Source organism: Ursus americanus, chromosome 28, assembly GCF_024610735.1.
Source record: "Ursus americanus isolate L20-20 chromosome 28, mUrsAme1.1.p, whole genome shotgun sequence".
NCBI classification, from domain to species: Eukaryota; Metazoa; Chordata; class Mammalia; order Carnivora; family Ursidae; genus Ursus; species Ursus americanus.
Window position 1 is genome coordinate 5,245,391 of NC_142154.1, and position 22,458 is coordinate 5,267,848.

The window sequence follows — 22,458 nt, forward strand, 5'->3', positions numbered from 1 at the left end:
GCCAGTGCTCTGGATTTGGGGTTGGTATGTCGTTCCAGCTTGCTCTTCCCTCATGGCAAAGTCCGGTGGCTGATCCAGGCGAGAGCAAGAGCTCCGCCACCTGCCGGGGCAGAGAGCTGCGAGAGCCCGCTTCCGCTCTGTGAGCCCAGATTGAAGCTCATTGGTTCACGGAAATGAGTGACAGGCCTCGAGCCAATGGAAGGCCAAACTCGCCGAGGCGCCCGCCTAGTACGGCTGCTTCCTGTTGGGCACCAGCCCGTCGTGTCGGGCGTGAGCTGCCGCCGTACCGGGCTGAGGGGCTTGGCGGGCTGCACGCGTCGACCCGGCCGCTCCTCGCCAGCCCCGCAGCTCGGATTCTAACCCGAGTTCCGCGGGCGTGCAGGGGACGGGCCTGCGCCCACCGGAGGTTACCCCACCTCACACCCGAGCCTGCAGCGACCCAGCGCAGGCCCCGGGGCCAGCTCGATAGAGCTCGGGCTGCACAGGCCGCGGCGGGGACTGCGGGTACCGAGGTGAACGCCGCCGGCCCCGAGCCGTGGCGTTACCGCGCTCGCCGGCGATTGGCCCGGGGAGGCTGCGGCAGCCAATGAGCGCGTGGCCCGGGGCGCGGCTCCTCAAACCTTTTCTCTGCGGCGGCTGGCAGCCGGGTCCTAGGCGGCTCCCCCGCGTCTGCGCTTTTCCTCCCTCGAGACTGCCCGTCGGGAGGAGCTGCCGGAGGAGGGTGGAGGGCACAGGGTCAAGATCAAGGTCAGAGGCCCCCTTGGGTTGGGACTGGACATGGAGGGGGTTAGCCCAGGTCGGGGTCGAGGAGCTTTGGTCGCAGGAGGGACCCCATGTCTGACTTCAAAGCCGAACATGCTGTACAGAAAAAGCCGCTGCTTTTGTAACCACGGGACCGTGTGTGTGTCCCCGCATTTATGTGTGAGCTCCTCGGGGGCAGACAGCCGTCTTTCTCATCCCCTCAAAGGAAGGCATCAGTAAATGTTTGTAGAACGAATAAATGACTAGGTGAGGTCCAGTTGAAATTGTGTTTAACTAGGTCCCTTGAAAACCAGTAAGTACGCCTGGACTTTCTAAAATCAACTCTACCTTTTGCCTATCGTGGTATGTGCCAGTGCGTGAACCGTGTATTTCCATCTGTTCCACGCAGTTCTACAGGGTAGGTACAGACAGCACCCTCTCCTATCCCCTGCCTTTGTAAAACTGAAGAAACAGAATTGGACCCAGAAAGCTTAAGTAAATGGACCAAGGACACAGGCACCGCTGCCTGCAGAGGCAAACACCTGAACCCTGGAGCTGGTTGAACCGCGTAGGGCGCTGTCTCCCGAACGCTCTGCTTTGCCCTGGTGGGAAGAGCACTGTATGTGGAGTCGGTGGGACTTGATTTCAGCCCTCTGGCCCTCTTGGTCCTAAGTTGTGTGATTGTGTAAGGGTTACTTTCTCTGGGAGTCTCTTCTGTCAAGTGGGGGTAATTCTGTTTCCCAAGATGACATGGGATAATGTGCCTGACACTGGGAGCCGGAGGGGCTCAGATCCTAGGACAACGTCGAAGGAAGAGGCCACTTAAATACCTGGTGTCTACTCTGTGGGGTAGTGATCTTGCTTGAGTCAAGGGGAAGACAGGGCAGGTGCCCCCACTCCAGGCAGCCCAGAATCTTCTTAAATCTGGTGGGATTCCTAACCCTGTCCCGCCTCCCACCCCATTCAGGTGGCGGCCAGCAGAGGGCGCGGCCCGGGCATGGCCGAGGAGCGCCGGGGGTCCTGGTTCGGCTTCGGTTTCTGCGGCTTCGGGCAGGCGCTGGGCTCCGGGCACGGGCGCCAGGTGCACAGCCCGGAGCCGCTGCGGACACCGGGCTCGGGAGCCGACGTCCGCCGCGTGAGCGCCAGCTGGAGCTACACCGCCGTCGTGACCCGTGAGCGCCCCCCTCCGTCCCGCTTCCGCCCCCGTCCCCCGGGTGCGTGGCCCGGCCGCTCCCCAGCCGGCTCTCCGATCCCGCAGGTGGAGGCCAGGTGCAGCTGTCGGGCGCGGCGGGCGGCGCGGCGGGCGGCTGCAGGGACGCGTGGACCTCGGAGGCGCTCCTCGTGGTGCTGCGCGCCGGGCCGGGACCCGGGCCGGGGCTGGAGCTGCAGGCCTGGGCGCCGCATTCGGCGCTGCGCGGGGAGCCCCTGTGGACCCGCACGCTGGCGCCGGAGGCCGAAGGGGAGGACGCCGCGGGCGGTGAGCTCCAGGCCGGGGCGCTGCCCTTGCTGCCCTGCGCGCGCGCCTACGTGAGTCCGCGGCCTCCCTTCTACCGCCCCCTGGCCCCGGAGCTGCGGGCGCGCCGGCTGGAGCTGGGCGCTGAGCACGCGCTACTGCTGGACGAGGCGGGCCAGGTGTTCTCCTGGGGCCAGGGCAGGTGAGGGGGCGTGGCCGCGTGGGGGCGTGGGGTCTCCCGGGGGCAGATAAAAACGTGGCTCCGCGTGGGAGGTGACTGTCTGGGGACCAGTGAGTGCCACTGGGGAAGGAAGGGGAGGGGGACGTGCGTCGGCTCTCCCTTGCTCAGGCATGGACAGCTGGGCCACGGGACTCTGGAGGCCGAGCCGGAGCCGAGGCTGCTGGAGGCGCTGCAGGGCCTTCCCATGGCTGAGGTGGCCGCCGGTGGCTGGCACTCCGTGTGTGTGAGTGGTAAGTGACCTAGTGCCTCTCCGGACAAACTCAAGGTCTCCTAGGCTGCAAACCTTCCTGCTCTTCCCGTGTGGGTGGGTAGTCTCGCCAGGCCTCCTAACACGTTCATCCCATGTTGGCCCGGTGGTTCAGGACTCCTCAGTGCCTCTCAAAGTCAGCCCTCTGCCCCAGCCATTACCCGCTCACACCCGGACGGTTGCCGTTGTTTGCTATCTTCTGTTGGTGGGCTCCCTCCTTCTCCACCCGTCCACCTCCAGCCGGGACTGCCTTTCTAAGACACTCTGCAAGGGCGCAGGAAGGGGTGAGGTGGCAGCTGAGCTGAGGAGAATGGAGAAGAAAGGACACAGAGGGTCAGGTGGCCATGATGTGTGGAACACAGTGGACGCACAGATGCCCACAGGAAGGACGATGTGGTGAGGGTGAGCCCAGAATGAGGACCTTCGTTTGGGATCGTAAGCCCACCGCCCTGGCAGGCCACCCAGCTGCAGCTGATTCCTAGGCTGTTGGGTGAGGCTGGAAGCAGGCGGTCTTTGCAAGGGTCTGCACCTGGGGCTCTGGCTGGGCTCTAGCTGCCACTTCTATCCCCGGGGTGGGGGGGTCAGCTTTAAAAACACGTGCCTGCACTGCCACCCCCATAGTCTCCTGTCATGGGCCTGGCTTGGCAGCCAGACGTGAAAACTACTGGGCCGGAGGGAACAGAAGACTAGAAACAGAGCCAGATGGGAAGTCTCACACTTTAGGTTGGAAGAAATTTGAAGTCTTGAGTTTGTTAGAGTGTTTGGAGCACAGATGCTTCAGACCAGACTTGCTAGGTTCAGATCATGACTTTGCCCCTTGTGACCTTGGGCAGAGCACTTCACCTCTCCACGCCCCCTGTTGTCTCATGAATAAAACAGGGATATTGTCATGTAACCCTGTAGGGCTCTTCTGAGAATTAAATGATTATATTTGAAAGGTGCTTAAAACGCTGGTACAAAGTAAGCACTTGATAAAAATTAGCTGCTGTCATTAGTGAATTTTTACGTGAGAGGCAGGAAAGTTGAGAGCTTCCAGAAGAGGCCTTCAACGAGGCCAGTGGTGGGTGGGGCTAAGGAAAGGGGTGTTATGGGCTCAGTGGGTTTGAAAGGGAGGCCTTTGGGAATTTCCAGAGATACATTTCTAAGTGTGTGTGGTGGGTGTTAGGTGAAAGGGAAGTTTATGCCAAATGACCTCCAGAAGGAGCCGTAGACCAAAGAAAAAGGCCCCCAAGTCCAGCTTGACAAGAAACGGTTTACTAAGAGAGCTTCCGGACTCCTGTCTTGGACGGAGGCAACACAGTTGTGACCGCACCCCCCCCCTCCTGCCAGACCTGCTTTTGTAGCCCTGGAGACTGGGAGTCGGTGCCGGGCGAGCACCCAGGAGGAGAATGTTCGAGAGTGGTTCTGTTCCATCCCATCTCCAGAGAAAATCCAAGGACTTTATGCCCCAAGGGCGTTCTTAGGATCTATTATGTGTGTGATTTTTAAAAAAGAAAGTGTGTCGGGGGCTGTTCTCAAGAGGCCTTCATTCAGGTCTCGTAGCTGTCGAGCTGGTCCCAGATGGCGTTAGTCCGGTTCACATGTAGGAGGTGGGGAGGGGGCAGTTTAGCAACACAGGGAAAACATGAAACTGGAGAGGAAGGTCCAGGAGATGCTGTTTAAAGAAAAGGATGATGAAGGCACTTGAGGGGGAAGGGAGCCCGTGAGACCAGGAAGCTGCTGGGGCCTTCGGGAGGCACTGCCTGGAGAGCTGCCTTGGGGCAGGGCAGGCATTAGTTGTCCCCAGGGAGCTGATGGCTGTACAGGCGCTTGGACGGATTCTGGGGGCTTAGGAGGGAAGGGTGTGGTTCACAGTCTGTTCAGTGGGTCCCCTTTATTTCTTTTTCAGAGACTGGGGATATTTATATCTGGGGCTGGAATGAATCCGGGCAGCTGGCCCTGCCCACCAGGAGCCTGGCAGAGGATGGAAAGACCGTTGCAAAGGAAGGTGAGGGTCAGTTCTTCCACACGTTTCTGTCCTTCCTGACTCCTGGCCACATGCTGGCCTGAGACCTTGTAGTGCTCAGAAGGGACATGTGACATCCCCTCTGTAGGACTCCGGGCTCTGGGGAGGGATGGGGGTTTGGCAGGGCTGATGGCAGCATCCGCACCACACTCCCCCCTGACCTGTCAACTTCAGCACTTCTGGGGAACGTGGGGGCAGCGGCGGGGGAGGGGGAAGAGCGCAGCCATGGTGTCGATCACGGGGGGCGGGGGGGGGTCTGTCATGAGGGCTGAGTCCCGGGGTGGCTAAGGTGTAGCCAGGGCTCCGCATTACCAGTCACGATCCCCCTCACTTTTGCTGCTTCTCTGAAGCCAGCGGACTGAACGAAGGTGGCTCTGAAGGGAGGAGAACAGCTGGGGCTGAGGATGGAGCCCCGGCCCCCTTCATAGCCCTCCAGCCCTTCCCGGCGTTGCTGGATCTCCCCCGGGACGCAGATGCGGTCCAGGCCAGCTGTGGCTCCCGGCACACAGCGGTGGTGACGAGTGAGTGGGGCTGGGCAGGTGGTGGGCTGACGGTGGAGCAGGAAGTCCCTCCACCCCGTCCCTTAGCTGGCGCTGCAGACAAGGTTGTGAGCCCCTTAAAAACTTGTACTTTGAGTGGCTCTGACAAGCACTGAGCGGCCGCCTCCCTCAGCGCAAATAGCCCCAGCCGCCGTGGGGCTTGAACAGTAGCTCCCCAGCTGTGAGGCTGGATGGTCCCCCCTCCTGGAGGGAGGCCAGGGTTTGCTGGCCGCTTTGAGCGCGGGGCCTGCCCGGTCCAGCTGCTAAGACTCCTGAACTCGGGAGCTGTGAGATGCAGGCCGATCGGTTGGCGTACAGGACGGTAAACTTGCGTCTGGATCCTTTCCCACCCCGCATGTGATTAGACGGCTGGTAGAGGACATGCTGTGCTTTGCCAGGCAGAGCTCAGGACCCCTACGAGGTGCTGGCCGTGGACTGTGGCAGGCCATGCTAGACCATGCCTGTGACATCCCCTGCTGTCCTTCTGGTTGTAGGAACTGGGGAGCTCTACACCTGGGGCTGGGGTAAGTAAAAGGTTTGCTTGTGTGATGCTTAAAGCAGGGGAGGAAGGGACCTGGGGGCAGAGGGCAGGAGACAGCAGCCATGCGGCCGGGTGGAAGCAGGGGCCTCGGCCTGACCCCTGGGAAGTCTGGGAAGGAAATGGTGCGTGTTCTCTTGTCAAGAACAGATCTAAGCACACCAAAGGTCAGAGACCACACAGGAGAGAAAGAGATATTAGTACTTCCCATGCATCTTTCTGAAAAGTTGTCTTGAGGGAATAGTTAGGCAGCATTTATGACGCATCTGTTGGTCTGGCGCTGGGTAGAAAAAAAGTTAAAAATCTCTGCTCTGAGTGTCTGGAGTCAGGAGCAGAGAACCTGGAACAGCATCTTGCCCAGTGTGGCTGGTGGCAGCCGCCTCTTGGGGGCGTTGCCTGGCCCTGAAGGCTCTATGGCGCCGGTCTGAGTTTCCAGAGCACACACCCGCGGAGTGGCGCTTAGGCCCTGCATTTAGTCCGTGGGCTGATTTTCCTTCCTGGAGGGGAAAAGCCCCGAGGCCCAATGGAGAGGACGGCCAAGGGGCTCCTTTCACTTTAGGTAAATATGGACAGCTGGGCCACAAGGACACGACCAGCTTGGATCGGCCCCGCCGTGTGGAATATTTTGTAGATAAGCAACTCCAAGTAAGGGCTGTGAGCTGTGGGCCCTGGAACACCTACGTGTATGCTGTGGAGAAAGCGGGGAGCTGACATGTACAGATGGGGGCGTAAAACAAACAGTAAGTGATACACCTAACACAGTGAGACTCCTGCCCTGCCGAGGAGACCACTGCCGGCACCCCAGGGGCCCCGCGTTCGCCCCTCCCCGTCACAGCCGTCACAGCCGACTTGCCTTCCCTTAGAGCCCCGTCTTGTCTTCACCTTTGTCCTCACGTTGGCGACACCTAAAGAGCTTTGGAAGGGAATGGCCGAGGCCAGCACTACAGACACAATGAAATCGGAACCTCTGCGTGCAGAGCCTGGGGGGGGGGGTAGATGGCAAAGCCCCGTGACCCCCTGTGTTGTGCCCCGCATTCGTTCATTTGTGTTGTTACGCGGTATTCCGTCGCGTGAATATACCTCATTATATATTCTGTTGGTGGTCAGTTTTTCTTTTATTGAGTTAAAATACACAGATGTACCATCTTAGCCACTTTTAGGTGTGTATTTCAGTAGTATTAAATAAATTCACATCGTTGTGCAGCCAACACCACCATCGACCTGCGTAATTCTTTTCATCTTGTAAAACTTTTGACTCGTTGGGGCCCCTGGGTGGCTCAGTCATTAAGCGTCTGCCTTCGGCTCAGGTCATGATCCCAGGGTCCTGTGATCGAGCCCCACATCAGGCTCCCTGCTCAGCAGGGAGCCTGCTTCTCCCTCTCCCTCTGCCCCTCCCCCCCTGCTTGTTCCCTCTCTCACTTGTGCGCTTTCTCTGTCAAATAAATAAATAATCTTAAAAATAAACAAATCTTTTTACCTGTTAAACAGTAACTCCCTCACTCCCCCCGGCCACCACCATGAGCCTTCTGTTTTTCTGGCTTTGACGACTCTGAGTGCCTCATATTAGGAATCATACAGTATGTATCTTCTTGTCGCTAGCTTATGTCACTTAGCATAGTGTCCTCAGGGTTCATCCGTGTTGCAGCACGTTGCAGAATTCCGCTTCAGGCCTGGATGATATCCTGTTGCAGGTACTGACCACCTTTTGTTTATCTGTTCATCAGTTGATGGACATTGGGTTGCTTCCAGGTTTTAGCTACTGGGAATAATGCTGCTGTGAACATAGGTGTGCAAATATTTCTTTGAGACCCTGTTTCCAGTTCTTTGGCGTATATACTCAGAAGTGGACTTTCTGGGTCATATGGTAATTCTATTTTTAATTTTTTCATAAGCCTACATACTGTATTCCACGGAGGCTGTAGCATTTTTAATTCGTACAACAGTGTATAAGGCTCCAGTTTTCCCACATCCTCGCCCAACAGTGGTTTTCTGGTTTTTCTCGATAGTCACCATCCTAATGGGTGTAACGTGCTAACTCACTGTGGCACTGATTGCATTTCCCTAATGATTAGTGACGCGCCTTCTCATGAGCTTATTGGCTATTCGTATATCTTCTTTGGAAAAATGCCTATTCAAACGCTTTGGCTGATTTTGAATTGAGTTACTCGGTTTTTGTTGTTGAGTTTTAGGAGTTCCCTGTGTGTTCTGGGTATTCACTCCTCATCGGGTATGTGATTTGGAAATATTTTCTCCTGTAGGTTGCCTTTTTACTCTGTTGATAGGGTCTCTTGATGTAAAAAACAAAACAAAAAACTTTAATTTTCATGAAGTCCAACTTGTTTTTCTTTTGTTGCCTGTGTCTTCCGTGTCCTGTTAAGTCATTGCTAAATCCAACGTCATGAGGCTTTTGTCCTATGTTTTCTTCCAAGAGTATTATTATTTTAGGTCCTACATTTAGGTCCTTGATCCATTTTTGAGTTAATTTACATACACGATATTAAGTAAGGGTCCAACTTTGTTCTTTTGTGTGATTGTGCATTTTCCCTGCGCCATTTGTGGAAAAGACTGTTCTTTTCCTATTGAGTGGTCGTGGCACCCTTGTCGAAAATCATTTGACCATATATGCACGGGTTTACTTCTAGGCTGTCTGTCTGTCCTTATGCCAGTGCCACACCGTTTTGATTACTGAAGCTTTGTGTAGTAGGTTTTAAAATCAGGAAGTGTGAGTCCTCTAGTTTTGTTTTTCTTTTTCTTTTTCAAGAATGTTTTGGTTAGAGACGCCTGGGTGGCTCAGTGGGTTAAGCGTCTGCCTTTGGCTCAGCTCGTGATCCCAGGGTCCTGGGATCGAGTTCTGCCTCGGGACCCTTCCTCAGCAGGGAGCCTGCTTCTCTCTCTCCCTCTGCCCCTCCCCCTACTTGTGCATGTGCGTGCTCTTTCTCTCTCCGACAAATAAATAAAAATCTTAAAAAAAAATGTTTTGGCTATTTCGGGTCCCTTGAGATTGCATATGAATTTTAGGATGGGTATTTCTATTTCTATAAAAAATGTCACCAGGATTTCAACAGGGATTATATTGAATCTGTAGATCACTTTGGGTAATGTTGACATCTTAACAGTATTAAGTCTTCCATGCATATGGGATGTATTTCCATTTCTTTATGTCTTCTTTAATTGTTTTCAGCATTTTGTAGTTTTCTTTTTATTTTTTTAAGATGTTATTTATTTGAGAGACAGACAGAGAGCGTGAGCAGGGCAGAGGCAGACGGACAAGCAGACTCCCAGCTGAGCAGGGAGCCCGATACGGGGCTTGATCCCAGAACTCTAGGATCATGACCTGAGCCAAAGGCAGACGCCTAACCCACTGAGCTACCCAGGCACCCCAGCATTTTGTAGTTTTCATTGTACGTTTCTTTCACCTCATTGGTTAAATTAATTCCGAAGTATTTTATTCTTTGATTTTATTGTAAATTAAATTGTTTTTATAATTTCCTTTTCAGATTGTTCATTGTTTGCATATAGAAACACACCTGATTTTTGTATCCTGCTACTTTACTAAATTCATGTACTCCAACAGTTCTTTGTGGACGCCAGGATTTTCTGTATGTGAGATCATAGTATCTGCAGAGATAGTTTTACTTTTCTTCCAATTTGAATGCCATTTATTTATTTATTTACCTATTGGCTCTGACTAGAACTTCTGTACTGTGTGAAATAAAAGTGTGAAAGTGGGCCTCCTTGCCTTGTTCCTGATCTCAGAGGAAAAACTTTTAGTCTTCGACCATTCAGTATTATGTTTACTGTGGGTTTTTCATATATAGCTTTTGTTATGTGGAGCTAGTTTCCTTCTTGCCCTATTTTATTGTTTTTATCATGAAAGGTTCTTGAATTTTGTCAAATGCTTTGTCTGCTTTGATTGAGGTGACCATGTGGATTTTTTTCCCCTTCATTTTGTTCATGTGGTGTATTACGTCGATCGTTCTGGTATTCCAAGAATAAATCCCCTTTGATTATGGTGTGTAATCCTTTTTAAGTGCTGCTCAATCCCATCTGCTTGTATTTTGCTGAGGATTTTTGCATCCATGTTCAAAAGAGATATTGGACTGTAGTTATCTTGTAATATCTTTGTCTGGCTTTGATGTCATGGTTATGCTAGCTTCATAGAATGAGTTGGGAAGCATTCCCCTCTCTTTAAATGTTTGGTAGAATTCACCAGTGAAGCCTTCAGGTTCTGGGCTCTTCTTTGTTGGGTGATTTTTTGATCACTGATTCAATCTCCTTACTGTTCAGATTGTCTATTTCTTTGTGATTGAGTCTCTATAGGTTTTGTGTTTCTAGGAATTTTTCCATTTCATCAAGGTTATCCTATTAGCATACAGTTTTTCATAGCACCCTCTTAAAATCTTGTTCATTTCTGTAGAATCAGTAGTAATGTCCCCACTTGAATTTCTGATTTTAGTAATTTGAGTCATCTTTTCACCTTCATCCATCTAGCTAAAAGTTTGTCAATATTATTTGTCTTTTCAGGGGCGCCTGGGTGGCACAGCGGTTAAGCGTTTGCCTTCAGCTCAGGGCGTGATCCCGGCGTTATGGGATCGAGCCCCACATCAGGCTCCTCCGCTATGAGCCTGCTTCTTCCTCTCCCACTCCCCCTGCTTGTGTTCCCTCTCTCGCTGGCTGTCCCTCTGTCAAATAAATAAATAAAATCTTTAAAATATATATATATATATGTATATATTATTTGTCTTTTCAGAGAACCAACTTTTGGTTCCATTATTATCCCTGTTTTTCTGTTCTCAATTTCCTTTATCTGTGCTATACTCTTTATTATTTCCTTCCTTCAGCTAGCTTTGACTTTAGTTCTTTTTTTTCTAGTTTAAAGTTGTTGACTTCAGATCTTTCTTGTTTTTATTCTTATTTTTAAAAGATTTTATTTGAGAATGTGCAAGTGAGGGAGTGAGAGAGAGCATGAGCAGGGAGAGGGGCAGAGGGAGAAACACACTCCTCGCTGGGCTTCAGTGTGGGGCTCCATCCCAGGACCCGGGAACCATGACCCAAACCAAAGGCAGCTGCTTAGCCAACTGAACCACCCAGGTGCCCCTCTTTCTTCCTTCTAAATGCGAGCATTTATAGCTATAAATTCCGCCCTTAGCACCACTTTTCCTGCGTCCTCTGAGTTTTGGTATGTTGTGTTTTCATTTGTCTCTGTATGCTGGTTTGCCCCATGATTTCTTCTTTGATCCATTGGTTGCTTGAAATGTATTGTTTATTTCCACAATACTGTGAATTTTCAGTTTTCTTTGTATTGATTTCTAACTTCATCCTGCTGTGGTCAGAGAAAATACTGTGTATGATATCTTTATTAAGTTTTAAACTTTAATTCCAGGATAGCTAACACAGTGTTCTGTCAGGTTCAGGTGTGCAGTGTGGTGCTCGTGCTGCTAGGTGTGCTCTCAGTCCCCTTCACCTGTTGCACCATCCCCCTCTTACCTGCCCTTTGGTAACCATCTGTTTGTTCTCTACAGAGTCTCTTTCTTGGTTTGTCTTTTTTTTTTTTTTTTTTTTTTTGCTTCTTTTGTTTCTTAAATTCCACATTTGAGTGAAATCCTGTGGTATTTGTCTTTCTCTGACGGACTTCTTTCACTTAGCATTATACCCTCTAGCTGCATCCGTGTTGTTGCAAATGGCCGGAGTTCATTCTTTTCAAGGCTGAGTAATACTCTACCCCCCCACATCTTTATCCACTCATCTGTTGGTGGACACTTGGGCTACTTCCGTAATCGGCTATTGTAAATAACGCTGCTATACACATGGGGTGCGTGTATCCCTTGAAATTAGTGTTTTTATATTTTTGGGGCAAATACCCAGTAGGGTAGTTCTATTTCTCACTTTTTGAGGATGGTCTGTTTTCCACAGTGAAGGGTTCCTTTTTCGCCCCATCCTTGCCAACTCTTACTATTTCTCGTCTTTTTGATTCTGACCATTCTGACAGCTGTGAGGTGACAGCTTGTTGTGGTTTTGATTTGCGTGTCCCTGCTGATGAGCGATGTCGGGCATCTTTCCATGCGTCTGTCGGCCGTCTGCGCGTCGTCTTTGGAGGTAGGTCGCCTTTTCGTTTTGTTGGTTGTTTCCTTCATGGTGCAGAAGCTTTTTATTTTCGTGACGTCCCAGTAGTTTATTTTTGCTTTTATGTCCCTTGTCTCAGGAGGTGTATCTAGAAAAGTGTTGCTAAAAAGTGTGAGAGACATTACTGCCTATGCTCCCGTCTAGGATTTCTGTGATTTCAGGTCTCACATTTAGATCTTTAATCCATTTTGAGCTTATTTTTGTGCGTGGTGAAAGAAGGTGCTCCGGTTTGGTTGCTGTGTTTTGATCCTGCGGGCGGCTGTCCAGTTTTCCTAACACCGTTTGTTGTTGAGACTTTTCCTCATTGACCTGGTTTGTCAAAGATTAATTGACCATTTATTTCTTTTGATTGTTGGTTTATTTCTGGGTTTTCTATTCTGTTCCATTGATCTATGTGTCCGTTTTTATGCCAGTACCATACTTTTGATGACTACAGCTTCATAATATAACTTGGAGCCTGGAATTGTGAAACCGCTGGTTTCGTTTTTGTTTTTCAAGATTGCTTTGGCTATTCGGGATCTCTTGCGGTTCCGTGCAAACTTCGGGCTCGTTGTAGTTCTGTGAGAAATGCTGTTGCTATTTTGATAGGGATTGCCCTGTATGACATTAGGCTACTTAATTTGCGGCCTAATATGTGGTCTGTTGGGGGAATGTCCCGTGTGCACCTGAGAGGAATGTGTGTGTTGCTCTCGGGTGGAGTGTTGTGCACGTGTCTGTCAGATCTAGCTGGTTTTTACTGTGTTGTGTAGGTCCTCTGTTTCCTTCTGTCTGGTTCTATTATTGTGAGTGGCATGTTGAAGTCTCTGTTACTGGAGAACTGCTTCTCCCAAGATCTCAGGGGAAGAGAGGAAAAAATGAAACAATACAAAACCAGAGAGGGAGACAAACCATAAAAGACTCTTAATCTTAGAAAACAAACTTCGGGTTGCTGGAGGGGAGGGTGGTAGGGGGATGAGGTAACTGGGTGGTGGACATTGGGGAGGGTATGTGTTGTAATGGCTGATGAATCACAGACCTGTACCCTTGAAACAAATAATATATGTTAATAAAAAAAAAAACTGTTTCTCCCTTCGATTTTTTTTTTTAAGATTTTATTTATTTATGTGACAGAGATACAGCCAGCGAGAGAGGGAACACAGCAGGGGAGTGGGAGAGGAAGAACCAGGCTCCTAGACTCGATCCCAGATCGCCAGGATCACGCCCTGAGCCGAAGGCAGACGCTTAACGACTGCGCTACGCAGGCGCCCCTCCCTTCAATTTTGTCAGTTTTTGCTTCATAGATTTTGATGGTCTGTCACTAGGTGTGTAAGTGCTTATAATTGTTATATTTTCTTGCTGTATGGAGCCTTTTGTTAATATGTAATGTTCTTTTTTGAGTTATGTACCTTTTTGGACTGAAAGTCAATTTTGTCTGATATTCGTATAGCTCCTGCTTTCTTTGGTACCTATTTGCATGGAATATCTCTTTCCATCTTTTCACTTTCAGCCTGCTTGCGTCTTTGGACCTTAAGTGAGTCCCTTGAAGACAGCATACAGTGGTACATGTGTTTTTATCCATCATGCCAGCTGCTGTCTTTTTTTCTTTTCTTCTTTTTTTTTTTTTTTTAGATTTTATTTATTTGAGAGAGCGAGAAAGCACGAGGGGGGGGGTGGCAGAGGGAGAAGCAGGCTCCCCACTGAGCAGGGAGGCTGAAGTGGGACTTGATCCCAGGACCCTGAGATCATGACTCAAGTCAAGGCAGATGCTTAACCAGCTGAGCCACCCAGGTGCCCCCCAGTCACTGTCTTTTGATTGGAGAATTTAACCCATTTCCATTTAAAGTAATTACTGATGAGGAGGGACTTACCTCTGTCATCATACTATTTATTTTCTCTCTGCACTTACCACTTTTTTTGTCCCTTATTTCCTGCATTCCTTCTTTTGTGTTTAGGGTGATTTTTGTTTTGTAGTGAAATGTTTAAATCTCTTGTCATGTCCTTTTGTGTGACATTATAGCTGTTTCTTTTGTGGCTGCTGTGGGGATTACATTTAATATAAAAATTATAACATTCTAATTTGAATTTATAACAACTTAACTTTAGTTATATAGAAAAACTCTGCTCCTTTATAGCTCTGCCCCCACCCCTTTGTTGTTGATGTCCTAAAATTACATCTTAATATAGTGTGTGCCCCAGAACATAAACTAATAATTCTTTTAAATGCATTAGTCTCCCAAGTCATGTAGAAAATAAGATTTGGCTTCACGTGACTTAATCTTGTTGAGGATGCCTTGTATGTGATGATTCACTTCTCTCTTGCTGCTTTTAAGTTTTGCTCTTTGTCTTTGGAAAGTTTGTGATGTGTCTTAAGATGGATCCGAGTTCATCTTACCTGGGAGTTCACTGAGCTTCTTGGATGTTTATAGTCATGTCTTTCTTCAAGTTTGGGAAGTTTTCAGCCATTATTTCTTCAAATGCTCCCTTTGCCCCTTTCTCTCTTCTCTTTCCAGGACTCCTGTGATGTAGGTGTGGGTCCTTGAGTTGATGTCCTGGTGGTCTGTTAGGCTTTGTTCACTTTGCTCAGTCCTTTTTTCTTTCTGTTCCTCAGCCTCAATAATTCTCATTGTCCTGTCTTCAGTATCTGATTCTTTCCTCTGCCTGCTCAACTCTGCCTTTGAATCCAGCTGGTGAAGTTTTCATTTGAGAACTGTACTTAGAAGCTCCAGAATTCCTTTTTGGTTTCTTTTTAGGTTTTCCATCTCCTTAATGGTATTTCCGTTTTGTTCACACACTTTCTTAACTTTCTCCACATCTTCGTTTAGCTCTTTAAGCACGTTTAAGACCGTTGTTTTAAAGCCTTTGTCAAGGAGCGCCCGGGTGGCTCAGTCAGTTAAGCGTCTGCCTTCAGCTCAGGTCGAGATCCCAGTGTCCTGTGATCGAGTCCCGTGTTGGGCTCCTGGGTCAGTGAGGAGTTTGCTTCTCCCTCTCCCTCTAACCCTCCTCCCTGCTCGTACTTTCTCTCTCTCAAAGAAATAATCTTTAAAAAATAATTTTTAAAAAAGCCTTTGTCAAACATGCCTGCCATTAAGCTTCTCAGGGAGATTATTTTTTCCTTTGAATGGGCTATACTTTCCTGTTTCTCTGTAAACCTTGTGACTTTTTGTTGAACATGGGACATTTAAATCCAGTAATGTAGTAAGTCTGGAAATTGGATTCTCCCCTCTTTCCAAGGATTGCTGTTTTTTATTGTTTTTGTTTTCTTATTGTTGTAAGCTGTCTCTGTACCAAGAATCATCCTGAGGTGTAAACTTTTTCTTATTATGTCTTTTCTAAGCCTTTCCTTGGGCATGCACAGTCCCTTTCTCATTTTCCCCACATATGCAAAAGTTCGGGAATATGCCAGTCTTTTTTTTTTTTTTTTTAATTTATTTGAGAGAGCGTGTGAGGTGGGGGGAGGGGCAGAGAAGGGGAGACAAAATCTCAAGCTGACTCTGCTGGGTGTGGAGCCCATCGCAGAGCTCGATCTCCCGACCCTGAGATCACGACCTGAGCAGAAATTGAGTCAGATGTTCAACTGACTGTGTCACCCGCTGCCCCCAGTGGGCCAGTCTTTAATATCTGGCTCCTCCCGAAAGGCGAAAGGTGAAAAGTGAAGGGGGAACCGAAAGGCATCAGCCCTTTAAATCTGCTGGAAGTCGCTCGAACCAGAGTGGGACAGGCTTGCAGCCATAGGCGGAGGTCCGGCGCCGTGGCTGCCTGCCTCGCTGCGCCTCTGATCGGCAGCCGCCACCGCGCACAGCGCCCCGCGGTTGGGAGGACAGGTTCCTTCCGCACCCCCGCCCCGACTCGTGGGGCTGTGCGCCGGCTGCTCGAGGGGGCCCGTAAGCGGCCGCCCGGTGGCCGGGGTCGGGGTGGGCGGCCGCTGCGTGCGGCGCTGCAACTGCCCGACGTCCGTCGCGGTTCTACCAGCCAGGCCTCCCGCGGCGGCGACCGGCGGCTAACTCGGTTCCCGAACGGTCCAGCCAGCGGGTCCTGCCCGCGCCGTCGTCTCCGTGCGGGGACGGGCCCTTCGGCTCTGCCCTTTCCCAGAGTCCTCTCCGACGCTCCTTTTGTTTCTGATTGTTGGCCAGACCCCCTGTGCACCTGTGTCCAGGTTCGTCTGCGGAATATTGGCGGGAGGACCGGCGGCCGCGGGACCGTCCCCGGGGCGCAGGGCGGGCTCGTGGCGCCGCAGACGCCGGCGCGTGCGCAGCAGTTCGCGTTTGCGTTTCCCGGAAACGGGCGAGGTCGGGCAGCTTGCGGTGTATCTGTTGGCCGTTTGGAGTTTTTCGGTTTTAAAGTGCCTGTTTCAGCTTTCTGCCCTTTTAAAGTTTTGTTTTTCTTGGCGATTTGTGTTCGTTCATGTACGTTAGGTACGAGTCCCTTAACAGTTCCATGTGGAGAACGTTTTCTGCCACGTCGGTTTTTCAGTGTGTGTGGTGTTTTCTGGTGTTAACCAGCTTGTGTGCACTGTTCTCTGCGCCAGGTAATGCTCAGAGCGTCTTACAAATAACTCCTATTGATCAACATACGGGTTTTTTCTTAAAGATTTTATTTATTTGAGCTGAGCAAGGAGCCGAATATGGGGCTCGATCCCAGGCCCCCGGGATCATGACCTGAGCTGAAGGCAGATGCTCAACTGACTGAGCCCCCCAGGCGCCCAACGTAAGGTTCTTAATGTCAGCTTTATCAGCATTTCCCTTTATGGTTAATTGGTGTGTGTGTGTGTGTGTGATTTAAGAAATTTTTCCTGTGTTGTCTTTACGATACTTTTTTTCTTGTGGTAAAAATACTTAACGTTTGCCATTTAGCCATGTAAGTGTGTAGTTCAGCGGTATTAGGTACATCCACTTTTTTGCGCAAGCAGCACCATCCACCGCAGGACTTTTAATTCCACTGAAACTCCATGCTCATTAAACACCAAGTCCTCCGCCCCCCACACCCATCCCCAGCAACCATCATTCTACCATCTGCCTAATTTTTTGTCTTTTTTCAAGCAGCTAGCCATTATGTCCACACCCCGTGATTGGGGATGCCACCATTGTCTTGTACCCAGAGTCTACATGTACTTGGGTCTATTTCTAGACTTTCTGTTCTGATCTGGTCTGTACCACGTTGCATTACAGAAGCTTTATAGGATATTTTGTTCTGATAGGGCTTGCACCCCTCCCCCTCCTGTAGTCTGGTTGTTTCGTTTTTAAGTTTTGGGAGTTTTCTTTTATAAATTCTGCATACGTGTCCTTTATCAGATACGTGACTTGAAAATATTTCCTCCTAGTTGGTAGTGTGTTTCTTCAGTGTCTTAACAGTATCTTGTGCAAAAGCAAGTCTTAAAAGCAGCTCAAGTCCAACTTAGTATCTTTTTTCTTTTATGGATCGTGTTTTTTGATGTCATAACTAAGAACTCTGCCTGACCAAATACCGTATTTTCTGTTCTAAAAGCAATATTGGGGCGCCTGGGTGGCTCAGTCGTTAAGCGTCTGCCTTCGGCTCGGGTCATGATCGCAGCGTTCTGAGATCGAGCCCCACATCGGGCTCGTTGCTCAGCAGGAAGCCTGCTTCTCCCTCTGCCACTCCCCCTGCTTGTGTTCCCTCTCTCGCTGGCTGTCTCTGTCTCTGTTGAATAAATAAATAACATCTTAAATAAATAAATAAATAGATAAATAAATAAAACCAATAGTGATTTAGATTTTATGTTAAGATCTTTGGTCTGTTTTGCCTTGTGAGTAGTGAGACATAGGTAGAACTTTGTTTGGCATGTGAATGTCCAATTGTTCAACACCATCTGTTGAAAATACTATCCTGTCTTTTGCCTTTGCACCTTCTTCAGGAACCATTTGACCACATGGCTGAGGGTCTTTATAGACTCAGTATTCTGTTTACTGACCTGTTTCTGTCTTTCACCAATAAATACCACCTTGTCTTGAGTGCGACAGCAATATAACTAGCCTCAAATTAGATAGGGTGAGTCCTCCAAGTCGCTTCTTTTAAAAAATTCTTCGGCTATTCTGGTTTGTGTTTCCATGTAAATTCAGTGGTAACGTATCTGTATCTACCCAGAGAGCTCTGCTGCGATTTTGATTGGAAGCACATTAGGTCTACGGATCATTTGGGGGAGAACGGACCTCTCACTGTGTTGAGTATTCCAATCCAGGAGGGTGGTATATCTGTTTTGGTCTTTTCTCTTTCATCAGCAGTCTGCAGTTTTCAGCAGACGGGTACGTGTTTTGTTTGATTTATACCTAGGTAGTTCATTGTTCTGGAGTTCTTTGAAATGCTGTTTCGCAAGTTTTAGTTTCTAGTTGCTGACTGCTAGTATGTAGGTATGAGGTTGATTTTGTAGGTTAGCCTTGTGTGCTGTGGCCTTTGCTAAACTACTGATTGGAGCCTTTTGTAGGTTCCTTGGTATCCACGAATCGTGATGTCTGTGAATAGATAGTTTAATTTCTTCTTGCCAATCTATGTGGCATTTCTTTCTTCTTGCCTTTTTGCACTGGTTAGGAATTCCAGTACAATATTCAATAGGAGTAGTGAGAGCAGACCTCCTCCCCTTGTTTGCGGTCTCACGGGGAAAGCAGCAGTCTCTAGTCACTGTATGTTACCGAGGAGTTGACTTTGGTAGATGCCATTTATCAGGTTAAGGAATATTCCTTTTACTCCTAATTTTCTAGAAGTTTTTATCATGAGTTTTGTCAAGTGTTTGCATCAATTGATGTGATCATGTGGATTTTCTTCTTTGGTTTGTTAATGTGGTAGATTACGGTGCTATTACTTAAAAATTGTATTGTTTACATACCAGAGAATTCACCCTTTTAATCTACACAACTCAGTGCTTTTTAGTACATCCACAGTGTTGTGCACCAACCATCACCACAGTCCAGTTTCAGAACATTTTAACCCCCAAAACCACCCCAACCAGCTAGTAGCCCCTGCCCATCTACCTCTAGCCCCGGCAACCCCTACCCTGCCTCCTATTTCTATGGGTTTGCCTGTTCTAGGTGTTTCACATAAATGGAGTCTTACAGCGCACGGCTTTTTGTGTCAGGGCTCTTTGAGTTAGCACAGTATTTTTAAGGTTCATCCATTGTTCCTTTTCATGGCTACAAAATATTATGGGGATATACTTCATTTCGCTTATCCTTTCAACTGATGAACAGTTGAACGATTTCTACTTTTTCGCTACTATGAATAATGTTGTAAACATTCATATATATTTTTGTGTGTGAACATGTTTCAGTTGGGTATTACTACCTAGGAGTGGCTCAGTTCGTTAAATGTCTGACTTCGGCTCGGGTCCTGATCTTAGGGTCCGGGGTTTGAGACCCACATCTGGCTTCCAGCTCGGTAGGGAGTCTCCTTGTCCTTCTCCCTGTGCTCATGCTCGCTCTCGAAATCCCCTGCTGAGCAGGGAGCCTGATGTGGGCCTCAGTCCCCGAATTCTGGGATCATGACCTGGGCCAAAGGCAGACGCTTAACTGAGCCACCCAGGTGCCGAAAATTAAAGAAAATTTTTAAATACCTAGGAGTGAAATTGCTGGGTCCCATGGTAAGTTAACTTTTTGAGGAAACACCAGACTTCCAAAGCCACTGCCCCATCTTACATTCCCACCGGCAATCTAGAGCCAGCCTTGCATTGCCAGGGTAAACTCTACTTCGTGATGTATTCTTTCATTTTTGGGTTCAGTTTGCTGTATTAAGGATTTTTGTGTCTGTTCATGAGGGATAGTAGTCTGTAGTTTTCTTGTTTCGTGTTACTGTGGTTTTGATACCAGGGTCATTCTCATAAAATGAGTGAAAAGTGGTATGTCTACTGTTTTCTGGAATAAATTGTATAGAATTGGTGTTATTTCTAATTTAAATGTTTAATTGAATCTACTGGTGATACTGTCTAGGCTGGAAGTTTTCATTTTCAGAAGGTTTGCAATGATGGGATTAAATTTCTTTGATTGCTGTAGGACTATTCACATATTTCTTTTGGGGTGAGTTTGGTAATTTGTGTCTTTCAGGGAATTTGTCCACTTAAGGTGTCAAATTTCTGTGCATAGTTAATATTCATTTATGATCCCTTTCAAGTTTGTGGAGTCTATAGTGATAAGCCCTACTTTGATTCCTGGTATTTTTTTCTCCTTATCACTAAAAGTTTACTAATCCCCCCCCCCATAAGAACCAGATTTTTATTTCCTCTGTATTGCTTTGGTCCTTTCAATTTCATTGCTTCTTGCTCTTAGGTTTACTTCTTTTCTTCTAGTCAGGTTATTTTGGGTTTTTTTGTTTAACGTAGCAGCTTAAATCATTGAGACTTTTCTTCTAATGTAAGCATTTAATACTGTAAAATGTCCTCTATTGCTTTAGTGTTTTGGTATTTAGTATTTTCATTTTTGTTCGGTTCAAAATATCTGCGAATTTCTTTTGAAACCTCTTTTTTTAAAGATTGTATTTGGGCATTTTCTGAGAGCGTTTTTGTTGTTGGTATAGTTTAATTCCATTATGGTCAGGACATTTTGATCACTTAAATTTTTAAAAAATGTGGGACGCCTGGGTGGCTCAGTTAAGTGTCCATCCAACTCTTGCTTTTGGCTCAGGTCGTGACCTCATGGGTTGTGAGATGGAGCCCCACGTGGGTCTCTACGCTCGGCGGGGGCGGGGGGAGTCTGCTTGAGGATTCTCTCCCCTGCCCCTCTGTGCACACAGGCTCTGTTTAAATTTTTAAAAAATTTGTTAAGGCTTGTGACCCAGAATATGGTATTTTGGTGACTGTGCCATATGCACTTTACCAAAGGACATGTTTTCTGCTGTTGCTGGCTAGTGTTCTGCAACTAGGTCCAGCTGGTTAATGGTGGGATTAGTTTCTTCTAGAGCCTTGACTATTTTTTATCTGGTAGATTTGTCCATTTTTTCCTTTCAGTTCTATCAGTTTTTGCTTTTTGTATTTTGATGGTTTTAGGTGTACAAACATTGAGAATTGGGATGTCCCTGGAAATGGTGTAGGAGCTCCACAGCTCTGCCTTTCCACCAAAGCAGCTAATGAACTCGCAGAAACTGTCAGAGTCAACTTTTGCAGAACTCTAGTCAAAAACTTCCAATGGCCAGGGGAAGAAAGCAGCTGTTTGAAAGGCTGTGACATTTCAAATCGCCCGCTGACCACGGCTGACCACGCCCCACGCGGGGGTCGTAATGAGGACAGGGCTCACGTTTTGGTGCATGTTTGTGGCACCAGGAGGAGCAATATAGTCCTTCTCAAAGAATTGTGACTGGATGTCGACCTCACTAGCATTTCCCTGAAACAAACACCCACGTAAGAGCTGGCCTTTGTTTTGCCTGACTCCGTGTTCCCTAGGCTGGGTGGCTTTTGCCAAAAGTATTGAGGATTGGCTGCAAAAGCTTGGACAAGGGACGATAGTTGGGACAGGCAATACACATACAAAAAGCCTGGGAAGAAAGAAGCTGGGAAAGGAGATACATAGGGAAAGGCTTTTTAAAGCTCCCACAGTGCACTGAGGAAGTGAGAAAGCCTAGCCCACGCCTGGGGCTGGTGGAGACGCTCAGAAAAGCCTGAGAAAACACCACGCTTCCACTCTGCTGGTCTTTAGGCTCCACACAAGCGAGGAGAGGCCGAGACAGAGCTCGCTCGCTGCTGAGCCGTGAAAGAGTGTGCCAAAACAGAGCCCATTTGTAAAGATAATGTTTCCTCGTCATTTTCAGTAATCTCTGCACTCATCGTGGGGCTCGAACTCACAACCCTGAGATCATGAGTTGTATGCTTCTCCCCGAGTCAGCCAGGCGCCCCTCATTTTTAATGAGTTTAGCAAACAGGATACAAGAGCAATATACAGAAATCAACTGCATTCATGTAGGCAGGCAACAACCAGGAACTGTCATTTAAAAATAGTAGCATCCAGAAATGTGAAATACGTAGGAATAAATCTGACAAAGATGTGAAAGACCTGTATATACGACCTATAAAATATCCGTGAGAAAAAACTTAAATGGAGATGTCAGTTCTCCCTAAACTTATCGATAGATCCAATAATCCTCGATTTTTTTGTAGAAACTGACAAGCTGATTCTGAAAGTCATATGAAAATGCGAAGGACCTAGAACAGCCAAAGTGACTTTTAAAGGTGTAAGCATCTGGCCGGCTCAGCAGGTAGCGCGTGCAGCTCGATCTCAGTCATGAGTTCAAGCCCCACATGGGGTGTGCAGCTGACTTAAACGATAAAAATGGAAGAAGAAAAAAAACAAAAGACCGCGTGGTATGGGCATTAGGACAAACGGCTGCAGCGGACTCTTGACCGAAGTACAAAGGTAGCGCCGTGGAGAAACGACAGCCTTTTCCACTCATGTTGCCAGACACCTCGATACCTGTACGCAAAGAAAATGAAGTCCTACTTGGAGCCACGCGCAGGGATACACAGCCAGAACGGATCAGACATAAATGTAAAATCTGAAATTTTAAACTTCTAGAAAACCGTTACCTCTTGGGTTAGGTTATGATTTCTTAGAACAAAATCACAATCTAAGGGAAAATGGGACTTCATCAAAGTTAACCCTCTG

The 22,458-nt window shown here is 48.2% G+C and overlaps 1 protein-coding gene across 12 annotated transcripts in view; it reads left to right on the plus strand.

Moving 5' to 3' along the window:
- Nucleotides 1–32: 32 nt before the first annotated feature.
- Nucleotides 33–22,458, plus strand: part of RCCD1 (RCC1 domain containing 1) — a 41,746-nt gene continuing 19,320 nt past the window's right edge. For 4 of the 12 annotated variants that reach the window (XM_087856626.1, XM_087856625.1, XM_087856624.1 and 1 more), the window contains exons 1-7: nt 33–747; nt 1,709–1,913; nt 2,000–2,396; nt 2,544–2,665; nt 4,571–4,669; nt 5,038–5,208; nt 5,721–5,750. In XM_087856626.1, the coding sequence (XP_087712752.1) occupies nt 1,739–1,913; nt 2,000–2,396; nt 2,544–2,665; nt 4,571–4,669; nt 5,038–5,208; nt 5,721–5,750 (994 nt within the window). In that variant the 5' untranslated portion in view covers nt 33–747; nt 1,709–1,738. The other 8 variants (XM_087856627.1, XM_087856631.1, XM_087856629.1 and 5 more) reach the window with 7 other exon arrangements.